The sequence below is a fragment of the Dromaius novaehollandiae genome, chromosome 6 (genome assembly GCF_036370855.1).
Source record: "Dromaius novaehollandiae isolate bDroNov1 chromosome 6, bDroNov1.hap1, whole genome shotgun sequence".
In the NCBI taxonomy this organism is placed as follows: domain Eukaryota; kingdom Metazoa; phylum Chordata; class Aves; order Casuariiformes; family Dromaiidae; genus Dromaius; species Dromaius novaehollandiae.
The window spans coordinates 49,494,624-49,515,470 of record NC_088103.1 but is presented as its reverse complement, the minus strand read 5'-3'; the positions used below and the strand labels follow the sequence as shown (position 1 = coordinate 49,515,470).

The 20,847-nt window shown below is 34.6% G+C and overlaps 1 protein-coding gene across 1 annotated transcript in view; it reads left to right on the top strand.

Annotated features, from left to right (window-relative positions):
• CFAP46 (cilia and flagella associated protein 46) overlaps positions 1–20,847 on the top strand; it is an 81,728-nt gene that overhangs the window by 51,535 nt on the left and 9,346 nt on the right. The window contains exons 38-57 of the mRNA XM_064514466.1: positions 287–393; positions 1,203–1,385; positions 1,778–2,026; positions 2,143–2,278; positions 3,144–3,332; positions 4,801–4,989; positions 5,686–5,820; positions 6,809–6,988; positions 7,972–8,139; positions 10,177–10,274; positions 10,967–11,046; positions 11,476–11,627; positions 12,640–12,761; positions 13,173–13,255; positions 14,313–14,477; positions 16,597–16,673; positions 17,313–17,373; positions 17,473–17,508; positions 19,118–19,220; positions 20,419–20,531. Coding sequence (XP_064370536.1) covers positions 287–393; positions 1,203–1,385; positions 1,778–2,026; positions 2,143–2,278; positions 3,144–3,332; positions 4,801–4,989; positions 5,686–5,820; positions 6,809–6,988; positions 7,972–8,139; positions 10,177–10,274; positions 10,967–11,046; positions 11,476–11,627; positions 12,640–12,761; positions 13,173–13,255; positions 14,313–14,477; positions 16,597–16,673; positions 17,313–17,373; positions 17,473–17,508; positions 19,118–19,220; positions 20,419–20,531 — 2,626 coding nt within the window. The remainder of the gene's footprint in view (positions 1–286; positions 394–1,202; positions 1,386–1,777; positions 2,027–2,142; positions 2,279–3,143; positions 3,333–4,800; positions 4,990–5,685; positions 5,821–6,808; positions 6,989–7,971; positions 8,140–10,176; positions 10,275–10,966; positions 11,047–11,475; positions 11,628–12,639; positions 12,762–13,172; positions 13,256–14,312; positions 14,478–16,596; positions 16,674–17,312; positions 17,374–17,472; positions 17,509–19,117; positions 19,221–20,418; positions 20,532–20,847) is intronic.

The following is a 20,847-nucleotide window of genomic DNA, read 5'->3' as shown; positions in this document are numbered from 1 at the left end:
GCCCAACTTTCTTATCCTTTCCTTGTGCATTTGTGCTCCATCCCCTTAATCATATCAAGATACCTAATTACCATTGTATCTCATACTGTCTTAAAAAATCAGATTTTATGTAGAAATACATAACATGTATGAAAATTTATGAAATACAGTTGTTAATAATCAGTCATCTTGGAGAATATTAGGGAAAGGTGTTGAGCATTTTCTGCAGAAAATATAAGCTTTCTAAATTAATGTTTAATATTATACATAGATATTGAAAATAACAGGAAAATTATGATATCTACAGGCTTGTGGGATTTTGGAACACACTGTAAATGTACTCAGATCTACTTTACTGAAGAGACCTAACAGAGAATCTGAATTGCGTTTTATAATTGCATCCCTTGAAGCCAGGTAACTGTCTTTTTATTACAGTATATCAAGCCTCCAATGTGCAGCTACACTGAAGCTATATAATGATTTCACTATTCACCTTCATTTGAGTATGGTGTATTCTGTGTATTCTCAAATGCTTTTTTTCCCAAGTGATTTCTACTTACTCTGTTATTCTTTAATTTAAGTTTCCTTTCTGATTTTTTCATTCTTGTGTGTAACCCTGTTAACAGTTAGGTTAGTAAGGTAGCTCACATACCAGGTGCAGAGGTCCCTGTTTGAGCTCAGATATTTCCACAGTGCTACTGCAATTTGCAGCATTGGCCTGCTATTTCCTCACCATGATCAAAGTGTTCATATGGTGAATCTAAACAATGAGTTTGACACTGAAATCCAAAGACTTTGTTTTATATTTTGAACCGAGTAGCTCAAGAAGACGTACACAGACAGCTTAAAATGCATAGATAGCGAGAAAATTACAACATTCATACTTCCTTCTCTTTCCAAAAATCTGAAACTTTTGTATTAGACAGGAAAGACTAATAGTCTTCTCAATTCAGCTATATTTAGAAGACTGATCAGGCCTAGAAACTCTGGAAAATTAGATAAATGTAACAACTGGTGCCTCAGTTCCAATCTGAAAAAATAATATTTGATATTCTTCAGGACCTACTATAATTTGTAGATTGCAAATTTAAAGAATCAGGAGATTTCTTCCAGATTTATTGTAATTTATATAGTAAAAAAAAGAGGGCAGAGAGAAATCTATCCATTTTCAAACACAAACGGTGCTTTCTGACTGAGATCTTTTACTTAATTTTTGTTTCTAGGAAAACACTCATTCAGATACATTTTGCCCAAGGTTATATGATTACTAATGCTGAGTCTTCTCAGTTACCACATATGCTACAGGAGCCTTATAATAGACTAATTCAAATTGGGAAAGACTTCTTTTGTTACGGATATAAAAACTGCAGCGCTGAGATCTTGCTAGAATGTGCAAATGTTCACAGGTAAGGTTACACCACAGGTAAGGTTACACCTCTGATGAGAAATTTCATTTAAGTTGAATTAATCCACCAAGTATATTATTTACACTTTTTAATCTAATGAAAGATGGAAAAAGTAATGTTGACAGTTTTGTATCCTGCTGGTTACATTTGTGTTCTGAGTCTGGATATTTTCCATATTCAGAAAAATACTGTAGAATTAAGAATTTTTTCCACTGAAGGCAGAGTTAATCTTACTTGGTACTAGTGACATGTACTGTCTTCGAGATCAGAGCAAAGTGTCGAAGTCGCTAAGCTAGCTTTTTGTCTTCCCACCTGTAAAGGCATTCTGGCAGCCAGACCATTCATCCTCAAGTATTTACGGACTTTTACAATTCTTAATGTTGAAATGGTTCTCTAGAAATTGCTATAATGGCAAAAATACAAAACATGGTATGCTTTGCCTCCCAGCTGTTTCCAGAGTGTCCTCTTCCAGAGACTGAGCCATGTTACATACCCCACTATTCTGGCGTTTTGTTCCTGGCGATTACCTGCTCTGGAGCAGTATCTGGCTTTGTCGTTGGTGTGTCCTGGAGTCCTTCTGTACTGCAACAGTGCGAAGTGGAATTAACCAGTTTCAAGAACAAGACCTTGAAAAGCAATGTGTACATACTTGTTCGTTTTTGAGCCCTTAAATTAAATTTGCACATGTATTTGTTATCTAGCATATATATTAAATATTGTTGGTATCATTAAAATTATGGTTCTCTGCTTTTTTCAGGATGATTGCTAAGCAGGCAAGAAATGAAGAAGAAAAGCATAGTCACTATCTAGATGCTTATAACTTAGCTCGGAGGGCAGTTTCTGAAGCAGAAGAAGTGTTTCATAATGTTTCTAGCTTATTTGCAGTTAATGAGGTATGTCTGTATATTTTTTGCTATTAAGAGAAAAAAAAATCTAATTCAGTTTTACTATTCATATGTTTTTAGGCAGTTCTTGGAGGCCCCAAATGAGATTATCCTCCTATAGTGATAGGCATTGTACAAATACAGGAGGAAACATTCCATTCATGAAGAATATACAGTTTAAATAGGGAAAGAAGGCAAACAGAAATGACAGGATGTGTTTAGTTTATGTCAATTTTATTTAATTCTAAATTTATTTAATTCTAAAATTTATGTAAAAGCTACAAAGGAAGAAGTCTAAACTTGGAGCTACTTCAGTGAATTTCTTTTCTAAATACTTCACAAGTTTAAAATTCTGCACAATAAAGTGCATATTCCTCAAGAGAAAAAATCATTACACAGAATATTGCATTTAAAAAAAAAAAAGCCTATCTTCTAAATACTCAGTGCATTTTGGGTAATGAAAACGCTTATACTCTACCCTCTAGCTTTTTTTCTCGTTTGCATTTTCGAAGAGTAAATATTTCTGAGCTTGAAAAGACTGCTGCCAAAAGCAGTAATATTAAAATTCCATTTTTATGTACACATTCACAGCTCCTTTGGATTTACATATTTTTACCAAGGATGTAAAACATGAAAAGCAAAACCTGGCTGTTGTTCTTTCATGCAGTTACTCTCATTGCTTTGTAATATATTTGACATTGAAGTCTATCTTCTAAGTTATTTAATTATGTTTATAGCAATATCAGTGACCTATTGAGGTGTTGCTGTTCAAACTTTTGCTTCTTTAGTTAAATACAACAGTGTAACTTTTTAGCAGGTAAATTTGCAAAAAAACTTGAAGTTAGAATTCTACTTTCCTTTTTTTGTATTTCAGACTACAAATATTAGTATCCCGTTAATGAGACAGCTGGCTAACAGGAAGCTAAAACTTGTGGAAATTCTTCTGGATATTTTTCATCTTGTTATTACTGAAAAAAAGCTCAAAAAAGTAGGAGAGACATCATTCCATGAAGTTGTGGAGGCATTCATCAGAGTAAAAACTGAAGATGATTCAACAGAACAGGTAAGACAATATATTTCTTCCTATGATTTACATATAAAAGGTATAGTGGAATAGGGTTGCTTTCCCTAGCAGACCCCTTTCCACGAGTGAGGAAAGGAGTCCCAAGGCCATTCATTTAACTCTGCAGCAAAGAAGGTTCAAGTCTGTGTTTTTGTCTTGGGGTGTTTTTTGTGCTCAGAAAGATTTTGTCTCCCAAATGTGCAGGCATAAAAACCAGTCACAGGAACAAGAGTTGCAGGGAAATGACTTGAGGTTTCATAACTGACTGGGGTTTTTTGCATTACTCTTTTTCACTTGCGCATAGGTACACATCTTTTTAACGGTTAAAAAAAAGAAAAAAGTTGATTTTAAAAACTGTTTACCAACCAAGGGGTTGAATTAGAGCTAAGAAATGGCCCACTAGATCAGGCCAGTGATTATTGCACCCTATTCTGTCCCGGATGATGAAAATAGGAACTGCTATTACAGGAAAGCACATTAACCCCATCACTCCCTGCGGTCCACTCACCTTACTCCTCCCCAGTACCGAAAGTCATTTACTCAGGGATGTTACCATGTGCTTTCTGGCCTATTAACTGCTTCTGAACCTGCTGTCCATTAATTTATCTAACTCTTTTTTGAACCCGCTCATGTTATCTGCCTCCATCATCACACAGTGGCGATGGCAAAGCTACACTACGTGTAGTTGACTGCTTTGTAAAGAAGTACTTTCTCCTATCTCTTTTAGAATGATCTCCCACTAATTTCACAGTAAGGGCTCTCCTAGTTCTAATATTGTTGCATTTGGTGAATAACAGTTCTGCATTCACGTTATCCTCTGCCTTCATGATATTACACACCTCAGACATCTCCCCTCAGCCTTCTCCTCCCCAAATTCTCCATTGCTTTACATTTGTAGATTGGTATTATATGTTTTCCTAAAAGATTAACTCAGACAAAGCTTAATATAGGAGTCACTTGGTGAAATTCTGTGCCTGTTATTGTGCAGGTCAGATCAGATTATCGTAGCATTTCTCCTGGTTGTAAAATGTGTTTGTAAAATCCATGCAGAATCTGAACTATTTGATTTAAACAGGCAAAATAAAAGTACATAAGGAAGGATTTCCTTTCACAGATAATTTTTAGTAAAGCTTCAAAATAAAAACAATTTGGTAACTGAATTTTGAATGACCTAGGGGGTACCTGATTCCAAGGGTACAAGAGTAAAGTAGAGAAATAATGGTTAGCTTTCGTATCTAAAGCAAATGCCTATATTTGTATTTGTGAATCATTGATTAATTTGTGTGTCTCTTAGAGACAGCTGTTTTGTAGTTGAAAGTGTAATCAGACTTAACAAATATGTGTGTATATGTGCATATATGTATTGTATGCAAAATAATATGTAATATGTTTCTGTGTGTATGCGTGCGTGTGTGTGGATGTGTGTGCATATGTATAAGCATATAAACATATCTATATATTTTACCAGGACTGGAAGCGTATGGAGCACACCATAGGTCATATTACGCTGGCTCAGTTAGCACACATACAGAATCTTTGCAAAGGCTGTCCTGACATCAAATCCAAATGCCTATATCTCACTGGAAGAACTCTTCATTTACATGCTGTTAACATGGATCCCCTACACTCAGAGATTTACTGGAAGCCAAATGTTATGGTATGCATTCTTTTCCATATTTAAATTATTTCCTCTGTGTAAAGTTTATCTATGACAATATTTTTCTGTATATGCTCTTACAATACTACTCTTCTTTTCAGGCTAGGTTTTACAAATTGCATGGAAGTTGTAATAAAAATATATCCTGAAACAAGTAATTTCAGGATATATTTTGGCCATGTCTCGGATAATCATGATTGATCACTTCTTGATTTTTCCCTGAAATTTGATAGTTCCAGTATTTGTAGAAGACAGATTAAAAAATTCTCTGAATGCTTTAAATGGCTAGGTAGACTGGACTCTGAATCCGTGCAAACAAAAAGTAATGACTTGTATTTGAAAAGCAAATCTTGTATTGTGCAAAGAACACCATGTAAGAAAGGGAAAGCTCAGTCTTTACAAATTCAGTATGAGTTAAATTGTTCATAAGAAATGAACTCAGGAACAAACACCTGAAAATAAAAATCTCAGAGATTATATTGGGGGCCTTCTTAGCTTGTATTAGTCATGTTATCATGATAACATACTAAGAAATTTTGTTACTGCTAAATCACTCACCACAAGGGATTCATATAGTGAGGTGACTTCTTCTAAGGTAGATGAGCTTCATCTTTACCTGGACTCTCACAAAAGACATGAAGCCACCCACACTTAATGGAATGATTTAACTATTCTTTTTTCTGTTATGATGAGTAGGAAGAAGCTAAATTGGACACCACAAAACCTTGCCTGACTTCAGCAGAATGCAGTGAAAGGGAAATGACAAGCAGCTGTTTACCAGTTAATAAATGTCAACATGATAAATATAGGGGGAAAACACAGGAATTAAAGGTATTAAGCGTATTTGCTTGTATAATAATTTGAGTGCATCCTTTTTATGGAATAATAGTCACCTTACCTTGCTCTGTTTGAACAGATGGTGGAAATGCTTGTAGTTTATAAATGTGACCTTAGGAAAAAAAAAAACGCCCCCAAATCACCTTTCCATCTCTATTCTGCTATGTATCTCCCTCCTGCCTGTCAGTACATGCTGTGGGACATCTTTCCTATGGAGCTTTTTCTCTTTCTAGATTCCCACTGACCCAGCATGTAGCAGCCAGGGCAAAACGGACAGGCAGCTTTCTCTCTGCTGCACAGACATGCCTTTCTAAGGAAACACAGTATTTTGTGAATGAAGAACAAACAATTTAAAGAGATACCTTTTATCACAAAACGTCTATAAAATTCTTACTAAATTTAACCAATTTAACCTGTATTACATGCTGAGCTAAGCTCTGTTACAAATACTACAGCTCAAAGCATGCTAGGATTTGGGGTGTACAGTTTGTGTTGCTGATTAATAATGTGTTGCTGATTAATAATGTTTTTATGGGGCGTAATCAGTAACTACCCATGTTAAGAAATTTGTGTTTTATTCATATTAAATACAATTTGCTGTCAGCAGAAACAACTGTACTGAGAGTTGACTGAAAATTCAGTCAATGCTGTGTTCTGAACAGCTCACACTGGCTGGAGTTTAAGCACTGTTCCACTAAGTACATGTTTTATATTGGAGAAAATATCTCTGTTAACAATTCTTAAAACATTTATTTTTTAATATTATATAATAAATGGTGATGTCTGCAGAATAATTTATTTGTATATTTACATACTTTACATACATACATTAAGTAAATGCCTCAAAATGGAGAAAAAGCATTAAAACTTGTCACCAAAAAAGTATTTACCTTTTCTAAAACACTCGTAATCTGTATACATATAGCAAATATTTAATATTAATACACATTTTAATATAAACCCTTTTATTTTTATTATCTAGAAGAGATATAGATTGTCTCGGAATTATCTTTCTCAATCCAGTGAAGTTTTACTACAGTGCATGGGTATTGCGTTCCGCCATAACATTATTGATGTATTGGCTTCTGCTAGTTTTGAAATGGTTGAATGCTTCGGGCAGTTTGATCCAGTTTCAACAAGCCAGTTTTTGGCCCTTCATCAGGTAATGCAGCTAATGAATTATGCATCTTTCTAGTAAAAAAGAGTGCTTTAAGTTATATATGCAAAAATGTCTATTCATATTGCCTGATAACTGATCATTATTTCACTGTATAAGAAACAGCTGGTATTATTGGTAATTAAATATTTATATAATAATAAAATATGTTTACATTATTTGTTTATTATTGCAAAAAAGCCATATTTTTATGATTTGCTCTCATACTTGATTGTGAACAGGCAGAGTAGAAGGCATTAGGAGGCACCATAACCACAAATAGCCATGTCTTTTATTGAGCAAAAAATTCTGCTAATTCAATTACTGTTGTGTCCAAAAAGGTTCAGGGGAAAAAAAAAGTTAAAATATCACTTGATGTCAATCCTAAACCTTCCTTTGGAATTTTTGATTAGGTCAACCAAATTGCTTTTTTTTTTAACGTGACAGCTGCTTTAATAGAAAAAAAAAAAGGTGGTTTAGCTCTTCAAGTGAGCATTTATTTAAAGGACACTTAAGAAAAATGTAATGATCAGCTCTTCAGATGGGATTGGTAGGTTTGCTGGAAGAAAAGGATATAAAGTCTTACACTTCAGAGTGCGCTTTGTGGGAAATCTATTAAAATGGGTGCTATGACAGCTAGTATAATAAAAGGCCAGTATTGCCCTTGCAGAAGCACAGAAACACAGAAAAGATGTAGCTTACTTGGAAGGCTGAGTTCAGAACATGGCGCTTGCCTTTCCACTCAGAACTTTGAGGACTGAGTGCAGGAACATACATACAAGAAGGGAAGACAAAGAAGTCAGTTCTAGCTACTAATTTTTAAGAAATTGTCATAAGTTATTGCCAAACTTTTTACTTATGTTTTCGCTGGTTCATTTCACCTTCTAACCAACAGACTGTTTCTTTAACATATGTATATCAGATATACATATACATATATATATATATATTTCAGTGCGGAGAAATAAACTAATATAAAAATTTTACAGAGCTGTTCAGCATCCATGATGATGAGGAATATCCTTCTAACAGCTACTTCTAACACCAGCAGCTCTCAGCTGGCAGCGTTATTGCATCTTCAGAATCACTTGAAGCAAAACAGAAATACAAGTGATCTTCTAAAAAATGTGGAACAGCAACTGACTGCTATTTCAAGGGTAACTTTTTTGAGTAGTGCTACTTATGAGGGGTTTATATATATGTTATGCAGAAACACACATGTACAGACATATATACATGAGCTCTATATAGTTACAGTTATTCCTGAAATTATTTGATAATATTTTGTCTGATTACTTTGGACTCTGTTAAATGTTTTTGTTTTCTTAATTTGAAACATGGTATTGACTTGGTTGACATGGTCAAGAACTGAAATACCGTCTTAGTGTGGCACATACTATCCTATGGTTTTGCTTATAATACGCTATGTGTGTGGCAAAAGTGATGTAATTTAAATTAGAAGCAAGGTATAAGGATGAATTTCAGGCTTGTCCTGTAGCTACTATTTTGATGTAGATAGATACTGGAGTTGTGCCCGTCTGCATGCACAATGCACTGAAATCATTGTACACTGACTCATCCAGTCCAGCTGAAGGTAGCATTGCAAAGGACTCTTGCAGCAGAGACTCCTGTCACCATCCCTTTTGAGATACCTTGTTCCCCATGTGAGTGTTACCCTATGGAAAGGTCCCAATAAATTAGGTTTTTTTTTTTTAACAAACTGTTCATGAGTTTTTGGACATCATCTGAACTGTGATATTGTGAAATGGATATTTAAAGAAACCAGCCAGTAAAAGTATAATTCATGATGCATAGTTCTGGAGCAAATCATGATTAAACTTTTCTGGGAGAGAAATATTCTGTCTTTGGGTCTAAACTGGCTGAAAACTGTGTATTCTTCAAATGTCTGAGATATAAAAGTGGATACCAAAACTAACCTTGGAAGACCCTACGTCAAAAACCTAGTTAAAGTTAAAAACTGCTAGGAAGTTAGCTAGAAAGGATTAGCTGCTGGAGATTTATGCACGTCCGGGAGAATTTACAAAATGTGGCAAGCAGAGATACGATAAGGCATGAGAAGAATTCATGTTTGTAGGCTATTTATTTTGGCTGTTTTCTATATGTTCTGTATTATTTAGCAGAGGGAGTAGGATAGTATTTGGTTTAGAAGACACTGTTTTTGAGTTGCTATAATCATCTAAAAGGTAGCAGATACCCAAGCTGACAAGATTTAGCAACACCAACTGTGTCTGCCGCAGTAGCTCAGGAAAGAAAGGTGTCAATCAAGACATCTGTTTGTATCTGCACTGTTAAACCGCATGACTTCAGGCAGCGTGGGATGCCAGAAACCAAAGTGGTCACTGAAGCAGTGCTCTCTGAGGGTACATTACTGTTTTTTAAAGTACAGTGGTGGTTTTTAGTTCAGATCAAGAGTGCACTTTCGAAGTGAAGCTCCCAGTTGTTCTCACTCACTGTGCTTTGGTTTGCGCCGTGGAGCAGTGAGTGCGTGAGCTGGATTCCTTCTAGGCAAAAACTAAAGTGGATGCCTGATGCACTGCAGCCACAGATGGGCCTTTAGTCCAGGGGACCAGTCTAGAGGTACTCTGAAGTAAAAATCGTTGCAAAGCGTGTAGTAGGCAGTTGCGCTCCAGCTGCTCTCCACCACTCAATGATGCAGATGTAGTACTTTCTCTCTTAGGACCAGTATTTCACCTGGAGACTGGATTCGGGGTTTAGTCACATCACTTGGGTTTTTTGGTTTTGTTTTCTCAAAAATAGTTATATATTCTTTAGCAGTAGGTATAATATTTTATATAGTTCCTTTTGGTGAGGTCGCTGTTCTTAATGAAATTGTGAAGGACTTCTATGAACATGGATGTTAGGTTGAGTTACTCTGCTCCCTCCTTTGCTAATATTCTGCTTAGTATTTGATAACATTTTAACATCATAGGTAGTGTAGCAGCCAAAAAGGTCATGTTTTTATCAAGAGTGAACTAAGTTAATTACAGCTATTTGTAATTTGTTTAGGATAATATTTCTAATCTTTCCTGCACTGCACAAAAACATGTTCTCTGAGTGTTATTTTTCAAATATCAGCACCTTCTTTTCTAGAATTATCAATTTTCTGCTGAAAGAATTGAGATAGTGGTTTATAAACTGTATGAAAGTAATGTTACTTTTGAATTATTGTACAGGCATGGAGAAATCTCTGTATTCCTGTTGAACATTTTAACATCATGAATGAATTGCCACCTAATTTTTACATAGTTATTCTCCAGCATTCAGAAGACAGGTATAAAATTTCATTATTTCAGCTTATCATTTTGTTTGGTACCAATGTCATCTTTCTATACCAGTGAATAAACACTATATTGATTGTTTATTACCTTTTGCTTGTAATTTTGCTGGATTTGAATTTTAGGATAGTGAACAAGTTAAAAAAATCTGCCTGCAGCTCAAGCCTTTACTTATAACTATTTCTGTGCTTTTGATTTCTGTAATTATCTCTCCATTCTCTGGAGCAGAAAACTTTAAAGATTTTGGGCCCTTTTTTTGATCTCTTAAATTCTGTTTATAGTTTCCAGTTCTCATTCTTTATGCCCTTGCAGAGGTTAGGAGGAGTTGCCTTTAGGTTTATAGAGCCACAAATGATCTGGTTATTGCAGCCCTACTTAGTGATCACTCATAAAGTCAGATGTAGTAACTGACTGTGTGCCCTCAGCAATTGCGAAAAGTCTTAAACATTTATCATGGAAAAGCGAACAAAAATACCATTTACTGGATATACAGCAACAAAAGAATTCCTTCTGTCTCTCATTTTGTTCCCATTAGATTTTGCAGGTTTGGCACCCCAAGCTGGGGATAAATAATGCATCTTGAGGCTATATTTGAGCATGTTAAATTATCAGCAACTGATAAAATTGCTCCATAGGAATAAGACTAAATAGCCACATAATCTACTCACCATTTTTCTGCTTTCCATAGATCAAACTTGTACAGTTCATTGATTGAGAAACCAAAAACAAGTACTGCACAACAAAAAGGAAAACACACTCAGCCAATGGGTAAGTGCCTGTTATGTTTAGGAATAAAAATAATTGCCCTGGTATTATTAGAAGACTCATATGTTTCACTGTTGCTTTCAGTACAAATTTTAAATAATTGTTGTAACTCTTATTAATACCAGAGGAAGGTAAATACCTGCATTGCGTAATCAGATGCCATGTATATAGTCACAATTTACAGAATTTATGGTGATATTTGAAGGCTAAAGTTGTTATAGATAAATAATGCTCAAGAGATTTTTTTCATTGTATATTTCTGTATAGATTTTGTGCTAAATTTATGTAAACCGTTATTTTGGTTTTCAAGGAATACCAAGGAATATTGTTTTAGATCTTGAGTGTGTCTCTGCAACCATTTTTTCCAGTAGAAATATGATGATTTATTTAAAAATAAAATGTCTTAAAGTGGTGCTTACCTCCTTTTAATAGTGCAAGCTAAAGTGTCTCGATTTCCCGTGAATCCTGATATGTTTCGTATTTTGTTGGAAAAAGTGCGTCTTTACAAACAGCAAAAGATGAATAGTCTCTTTAAACAGACTGTCATTCAAAACTTGCAAGAGAGTGTCTCCAAAATAGATGAGGTAACAGATTTGATTATCTTATATTTAAAATAGGATGAAAAACATGTACTAAAAACTCTCAGAAACACTCTGTATATATAAATTTTCAGTTTATTCTAGACGTAATATCTCTGGGCTTCATAATTAATAAATCCTGTCTGTGCTCTGCTTAAAAATTTAATCTTACTATATTATTCTGTTATTATTTCACTATATCATTCAAAAGCTTTGAAGTGTTCGTAGTTTACTGTAGTGGAGAGTTGATAAAATTGAGTCCAATTTACTCAAAAGTGAAGTACTGTGCCTCTAAAGATTTGCATTTTTCACATTGGCTTTCATACCCTTAATTCTACGTATAGAAAAAGATATTACAGGAAAGCCCCAGGTGTCCCAAGAAAACAACTGTGATCATAGAACCCAACCCTTAAATCAAAATAAGCTAGTCTTAGCCAGAGAATTATTATCAGTTTCCAACATAGGACAGTTTCTTTCCAGAGCACACAGTATCTCCCTTACTGTAACTGCTTGTTTGAATGCAGTAGATCCAACTTTGTTACTCTCAGAATTTTGCTACAAGGACATATCTCATTGGAATGTCAAGATTTTATCTGTGGCTTTGAACACTCTTAAATTCTAGATGATGAAAGTTTTCTCTTCCTACAAGAGGCTTCAGTTCTGTAAAGACTTTGTTTTTACAGCCAGCGGACAGCTTATTGTGCAGTGTAAAGGCAGAGTGGAAAAGCCTGTGACGTTTGCATAAAACTTTAGCTGCGAGATCACAGAAAGTTTTCTACACGTTCAGGGTGTAAGTCTGTGTCCCATAGCATTCTCATTTACCTTAATTTTGGCTCCATTAGAGTATACGAAGGTGTTCACACTTAGGTTTTTTGAAAGTGATTTGATATATTTGTATTTTCCATTTTATGGTGTTTAAATTAATTTGATATAGCCTTGATTTAATATATTACACCTTCAGTCCTTGTTAAATACCATTTTGTAAGTATTCTGTTTTTTATTGCAATTTGTATGATAGTGTCCCACAGAAAAAATAGATGAGAATGGACAGGATTTTACATCAGATTTCTCTGAAATAGTAGAAGTTATGGAAGACTATCTGAAACCAGTGCTGTCACAGTTTGATTTTCCTGACACTAGGTAAGACATTTAGAATTGCTTTATTATCATTTGTGAAAATAAAATTGTGACCCAGACCCTACCAATACAGGAATGATTTTAGCAAGAACAGAACCTATGGAATGGACTTTTTACTTCTTTCAAGATAGTATATGCATGACTAGGATTGAACTGTATAAAATGCTAATGTCCATCTCTAACAAGCATTTTCCTCCAGCTCAAGTCATACCGTATTGATCTGAGGGTGAAACATTATAATTAAACTATTTAAGGATGGGATTTTCAAGGGCTAGGAACTCCAAAGGGAGTATGTTCTTTGTGTTAAATTTCATTGAGATTGCACCACCTTTTTCTTTGTGCCTTCTGTGAAAACCTTTACTTGTGTATATATATTAATGCTGGTAGTATTTTCAATGTTATTCGTTTTCCCAGAGAACAGAGTGCATCAAGTTCAGCAGCTGAATCAGGAAAAATAAAAGTAAAAGATAAGGATACCAAACACACAGGCATACAAGGTATGTGCTTTCTTGAGTATAATACATGGATATAATATATGTAAGGATATATAGCTCCATGTATGAGCAGATACCAAAATGCTGATCTTCATTATAGTTTCAGTTTTTTGGAAGCTAGGGAAGGCAAAAAGAGTTTGCTGACGGTTTTATATGGATTCATTTTCTATACCTGGTCTAGTATTTTAGTATACTTCCAAAGAGATTCTGTATATGCTGGAAGGACCTATGCTTCTGCATGCATCCACAGTCTTCCAAATTACACAGGCTTCAGACAGCCAAAGAAAATAGCTTTATTACAAACCAGTCTTTTCAGGAGAAAGGCCAATAGAAAGAGAACTTTCTTCAGTCTGTTGATCTCTTTCTATTTTATAATTTCTTCCTTTTTACTCTGTGCACTTTCACAATACTTGTGGACTCTCACAGGGTTTTTTGCCTCATGGTGGGGAGTAATGACGTTTGCCAATTAAAAATCACTAAAAAGAATGCACATTTGCAGTTGCTTTTTTATGTAAGAGTTTCCTTCTACAACCTGGCAGCTGGCTTCTTCCGTCATTCTGGAAAGACTTTGGATAACTTGTCTTTCGTGTATTTGTTGTTTCTCTGTACCAAGTGGGAAAACGTTGGCATAATGATATTCAGTGCTTCTTTCTAAATAACAGAAACAAAGTTTCCTACGGAATGATATAGTCAGCACTGGATAAGAGCTCTTTTAAAACTCTTATTTTTTAGCCAAACATAGTTAGAACAGTTCTACATTTCCAAACATCATTTCCTTGTGTACATAGCATACACATGACTTTGGTCTGGGATGGTGTGGCTATTAATAGGGGGATGTTTTTCCCTCTGAAGAATTAGCTCTCACAAATGCATATGCTTGTAAGTTTGACAAGGTCTTAGGGGGAGTTATATCAGAAGAAATATAATTGTATAATGCTCTTCATCCACAGTAAAACGGATTTCAGGCATCATGCAGTAGAAGAAAGTTTTTACAACTAACTTCAATTATTGGTATACATACTGAGAAATACTAATTCTCAGTCTTGTTATATTTCTTCAGGTACACCTATGGAGTTAGGGTTGTGTGTGGTATTATTGGCAGATACATTATTTATGGAATTGCCTTTGGAAGCATTGAGTATCTTTCGAGAAGAAGGTGTATGTTCTGTATCCAGAGATTTTTCTCTCCAGATTCTGTACAATCGAGTACATGTAGAAGAATCAGGTACTATTTGATAAACGTTCTTTGCATTAGTATGGTGAAGCAGTAAACAAGATACTTCAAATGTGAAGAATATGAATGGTATAATATATTTTATGGGAACACTGCCATATACAGTGTGTTCCTAGTATTTTGCCTGGGATACATAGTATAAGTAGACATATATTAGTAACGTACGGTAATACGAGTAGTAGTAATGTATTATATAGTATGTATTATATAGTAGTCTATTATACTTGCAGTGCTATCTGTACTATGAAAGAATAAGTAAAGTTCAGTGGATTCTAAGATGGCTTTTGAGTTTCAAAAAAACAAGGAATTTACACTTACATTAATGTATGACTTTGCTCAAAATATCAAATGTTGACAGACTTGTAAAGCACTGAGCCAGTTCCTCTGTGCATAGCTAAGATTACCTTAAGGGCTCAGGTCAATTCAGCAATCCTTGCACTACACATGAGCAAAACTTGTGATCAGAAAATCTGAGAGATATGTGAAGGGGAATTCTGTTTCACATGTTTCACGGATTAATTATGATGAAACTAACAGTCCAAAGGTTTCCATCTGCAAGAGTCATTTGTGTGGAGTTCAGATACGTAAGATTTCCAGTGCCATGGCTTTCTCTGTCGCAGACTATTCTGGCTCTGGTGGGGAACTGCTAACAGAACTAGGGAAGGCTATTCCAGTGGTTCATTAGAGCATTTTCTGTTTATCTCTCTGTCCAACCAGTGATGAACATCTTCAGGCTGACCTAGATCCCACAGCCTTTAGGGACTGCTTTCGTAACTGCCAACTCCTGCAGTAAAGTGTGCTCTTCCATGCAATGTATATCAGTTGTGATGAGCATTGCCTCAATGAAAGTAAAACTTGGTATCTAAAGGATATCTAGGATATCTAAAGGTATATAAAGGAGATTCTGTGTGATTGTGGTAAATTACGTGGTTCTAATAGAAAAGCATGGGTTCAGTGACTTGAGGGGGAGGTGCCTATATAATCTCTTCAGTGAAATGAGTTTGTTAAATGAGGTAGTTGGGCAGATTTTTAATTGGTTTGAATAACTTTTCCTGATGGCATCTTAAAGATCAATTCTAAAAATGAGCGAGAAGTGCAGCCACTAAGCAGTTTTTCTGTAGAGATCAAAGACAAATGTATCTTTATTTATCTATTACTGAACTTATAAAAATCTGAAGTCATATTAGTCATAGTCATAAAAAGATAAAAATGCATTTAAAGTCAAATTAAATTACTAAAACTAGTGACTCTAAGCAAACAATCGGATTAGAAAATTTCTCTCTGTGCCACGAAAGTATTCTGTTATGCAGAGGTTCCTATATTATGTTCATATTTGTAATATTTAGCACCTTCAGTATAACCTGTCCTGTGTCTGTCTATTCCAAACCTCCTTTCCGCAGAGAAGAAATTGTGGATAATCTGTGTTTTAAAATATTTTTAATCTACATACATTTTCAAAGTGAAGCTTATTATGGTTGCGTAATTGTAGAAGCAAATAAAAGAGAGGAAGCGTAGCTGTAAAGTCTCTGTTTATGCATTTAGGAAAGCAGCCACGGAAGGAGAAGAGAAGCAGTAGCTGAATGAGTATTAATGCATACCTGAAATTTCCCCCAACTTCCTGTGCACTCCAGTGATAACTGACACCTGTACTTTGGGCAATAACCATGTGTATAGTGAGAAATAAGCCAGTTTCTTGTTTGAAATCTCTTAATAAAAAAAAAAAGACTCCAATGTGAGACACTTTTTTCTGGTGATCTCTGCATATTTCACAGAAGCTCTGGTTATTCCAGTAACATCAACAATGAATAGATACCCTAATAGGGTTAGGAAGTGCTCCACTAATTACCGTTCAGCTCTACCCTCCTAAATGTCATAAAGCATGTGCGTGTCTAAGGGATAATGTCTCTTGCTTCGTATTTACTTTTAAGCCATTATTTTTAGACAAGAGGGTTTGGGGAATATGCTTGCATTGCTGTTACGTGAAATGAATTTTTGTTTCTCTAGCTTAATCTGTCATTATTACACCCTCACAAACACAAGTAATCTTTCAAGAAATTTTTGTTTTCCAGATCTGCGTATTTTTTAAAAAGTGTTCTTTTCAATTCTACAGAGATTGAAGTAAAGAAACATGTTGAGGTGCTTAAAGAACCAAAACCAAAAGCTGATCAGAAAAAGAATGTCAAAATGGTAAGCTCTCCCAATTCTTTAAATAAACTCCATAGAATTTCTTATTCTGTAAAAAAATATTATTATAGAACTATAGCAGTTTCTGTACATTTTTTTGTGTAGGTTTTCTTGATAGGCATTCATGAAAAGAACTAAGGGTGACTTACATAGGAGGTCATTATTTATGTTAGAAGTCTGAAGTTGAATAAATATTACATAATGCCGTAAGAATCTTGTTTCTTACTGATTTTGCAATAACTACGGAGTTGTTGTTTGTTTGAAAATCATACTCTTTGTGTAAATGCAGCATATTTAACAATGCACTGAGGGAGGTGCTTAAAGTTAGTAGAACTATCTCCCCCTAACAATATGGTACATAGTATGTAGTATATAACCATACTTTTTATAAATAAATCTTTTATATATGTATATGCACATTTCTGTGTCTGCGTGTATATGTGTATATATATATGTGATATATAATGCATTTTAGCTTATGCTTTTAATTTCAGTTGGCAATTGAATATCATGCTGCTTTCAATCTCACCTTCAAAACTTCAGGATATCTTTTTGTTAGTTTTTGTACCCAAAGGATATAATACTGGTATATCTACCTAAGACTTCTGCTTGTAAAAGAAAATATGTGTTTTTTAATTGTAGGCACCCATTAATCGTGTTTTACCCTCTAATTGCCTGTCTGTTGATACCCATAATTTTAAATGTATCCTTTCCCAAGCTATTAGCTAAGTGTACCAGTTAAGATAAACTTTCCTTGTTTTCATTGTTTTCCTTTCATTGTTCACACTTAACTGTGTATCAGATATTGTGGATCCCTATAATGAAGGAAGAGAAGCAGGTAATATATATTAGTATTTGCTCCACAAACTGCCTACTCAATTCAGAAATTTGTGTAACAGAAAATGAAGTCATGGCATTGAACTGTTGACAAAAAAACGTAGCTTTTCATCAGAATGGTATTGCGTAGTCATCAGTCAAATGGTGCTTCAGTGAAACAATAAAACCAGGTTCCGGAAGGAAAATTTGTCTTATCATTTCTTTCATATCACTAAATATCGAACAAATAATTGCTTGAGTGATCCTTCTTATTATATTATCCAATTGAAAACATAAGCTTTCTTTCAAGAACTTGTTATCGTGTTGTTTTTTAATTATGCAAATATATACCATAAAGATACAATATCAGTAGTGCAGGGAAGGATATAGGTTATTTGAAAGGATATGATGCTTTGTATAATCTTTGCTATAGAAGAAATCTGCATGAAAGCTATGAACAGGCTTGGAACAAATTGTGCTGAATGTGAATGGATTGGGAAAGGGACTCACCACACCTATACAGCATATCTCAAGCTAATGATTTAAATGTAGCATGTTTTATATAGTATACTTAAATATAAATATACAATTTAAATATTAATATAACTATACAATTAATATTTACAAATATAAATTGTACTTATATATACATAAAACATGTGTAACAAGTAAAACCTTTGCATGTTATCTTACACTCTGAGAGGTGAAGGGTACTAAGACAGACCCAGACACTAGTGTAAGGATATTTGTAATGGTTGTCATTTTCTTGTAGAGTGTATTTACCAAAGCCATAAGCATTTACTGTATTAATTCAGTCTGACACAAAATATTTTAATAATACAATTTTACCTCCCTTTTTCTCCAGCTATGCGCAACAGTTTAATGGAGTCACGTTTGTTAATAAACTTACATACATATGGAATGCCAAAAATGATTTAACAGAGGTCTTTAATTGAGACACTTAATAAACGTAATCTCAACACAGAGGAAACTACTGAACAATCAGTAGCATAATGGCATGCATCTCCATATGTTTGCAGTTTCAGTTTCACAGCAGATCAAAATATAATGCTGTGTACAATGTACTCAACATCTGAACTTGAGTGTATCTTTAATTTACAGTATTATGAAAATGTAATCAAAAAGGAGAGAATGAATTACCATTAAATATGCAGTGTATTTGAAGAATGTAGATCAATGTGGAGTCTCCTTTTCTGAAATGATTTAAACTGAGGGTTCTGGAAAATGATTTATTTTCTCTATCTACTTAAGTCCTCTGAGTCTCTGGAACAGAGCTGCATGAGCAATACTGGTGTTTTCAACTCTTGACACTTTTCTCAGGGTATCTAGAGTTTATTCTTTGTGCTTCTTCAGTCTTTAAGCAGTCTATTCAATTATCCTTCTCAGTTGCAAAATGTACCTTTCCAGTGGCAGCCAGTACCTGGTTGGGGAAAATGTCACAATTGCTACAGTTTTAAAAACTAGACTTCCCTGTCATAAAAATTAAGATCTAGTGATGGCTTAAAAAAAGGCTGAATACTGTATTGTCATTTTTAAATGTTTGAAATTAAGACCATGCATCATATTTTATAGTATGTGAAGTTCATAATGATGAAATTCTAATGTTACAGAAGCTGTAAGTCCCTCACAAAAAGTAAAGGAAATCCTAGAAAAATACCATGACCCATTTACATTACGGTGGGAAGGAGTTATTGGTAGCACACATGTTCCAAGGTTTGTAATATTTCATCTTCTTTCATGTTTTTTCTATGTTTCTTTTTTATAATGGTGCTGCTTCACAGAGGCTTCAGTCAAAAAACAGGGTGGCATTTTGCTAAGAGCTAGTGAACACATAGCTGACCGTTGTCTTTGTTTCAAAAGTGTCTGCAGATTTGTAGACAGAATATTTTAAGGATCTGGAATACAGGGCCATAAAGTGATATAGCCAAATTGGTTGCATCAGAGTTGCTGTATATGTAGCTATTCTGATTTTGACAAAATGTCTTCTGGTGCAGTCCTTGGTGATTGTAATAAGCATGTATAAGCATAAATGTATTCTCTAGCTGTGCAAAAATATATTTTTGTAGCTGGTTTTAAAACCAAGTATTAAAAACCGTAGCATCTCCATGCACATTGCATTAACTGTGAGATTTGAGCACAGATTTCAGAAACAAAGTACTGAAGATGCATCTCGCAGTTTACAATTTCAAATAGCTGATGGTGAAATTCATGTAATTTTATGCAGTTTATTCCCTTTGCTCTCTATAGAAGTAGTTTAATTTTACAGTTGTGGAAATACAAGCCTAGAACGTATCTCAAGGATTCAAGCAGCTTAAGTCCTATAAGTGAGGCAGCACAATCATCCCTGGACCTTTCTTTATAACTGTTAGTTTAATCAGTGCTTTAAAACCTTCTCTACTAAGATTAAATACATAGTGATGTAGGTGTTCTAGTGTTTCTCACAACAATTACAAAGGTATAGCTGTTGCCAGATTGCAGTTTTTGCTGCCAGCTAAGATGAATATTTGCACCTTTTCTCAAAACCTAATTTCTTCATACCCTGGAGTGTGCGTACATGAATACTCCCTTTGAATGTTAGACTAAATACTGTTATTTCAAAGCTATACAAATGCATACTTCAATGAGTTGGGTTTTTTTTGAGAATCTGGTAGTTATCTAAAAAATACAGTCTGTCAGTTGCTTGGTATGAGATGTTGCTAAATTAGGTATACCCCTTTATTAAACTAATTATGAGGCAATAGTTCGTATGAGTTGCTACTCTTTCCATAGAATTCTGTGGTTTTGTTTGTCTCCTGGCTTTGTATGCTTGCTTTTGTAATATTTCTGGAGTAACTAAAGTGTTTGCTATGGATGTTTTCTGAAACATATTCTTGTAAAATATTACCACAAAAATAACTTCCTTTCTTTGCAGCCAGGCTGAATGGGAGCAGCTGCTGACTAACTGCAGTGCGTTTCTATTCTATGGGATGGAGAGATTCTTGTCTCATACTTTACTCAACAGACTGGTTGCTATGAACATCCCAAGTGAGATAAGCAAACTCCAAAATATTTTTTAATTAGACCACTTTTTTTTTCCAGGAATCACAAAATTGTATTTATTTCATGCTGTATCACTGTGAAGCTTTGAAGTTAGCAATGAAGGGCTTTTTCACGGTTGAGGATTTTAATTGAAAAAAGTTTGCATTTAATTTATTCTGTTGCACAGCTTTATTCCTCACAAATGGTTTAATTCCTTCTCCGCTTCCAAATGGTGGAATTTCAAATCACAGCAGTACTTCTGAAGTTCCAGAAGTTGAGCCATCATCTGATGATCTTTCCACTAACTCCTCTCCCTTTCTCT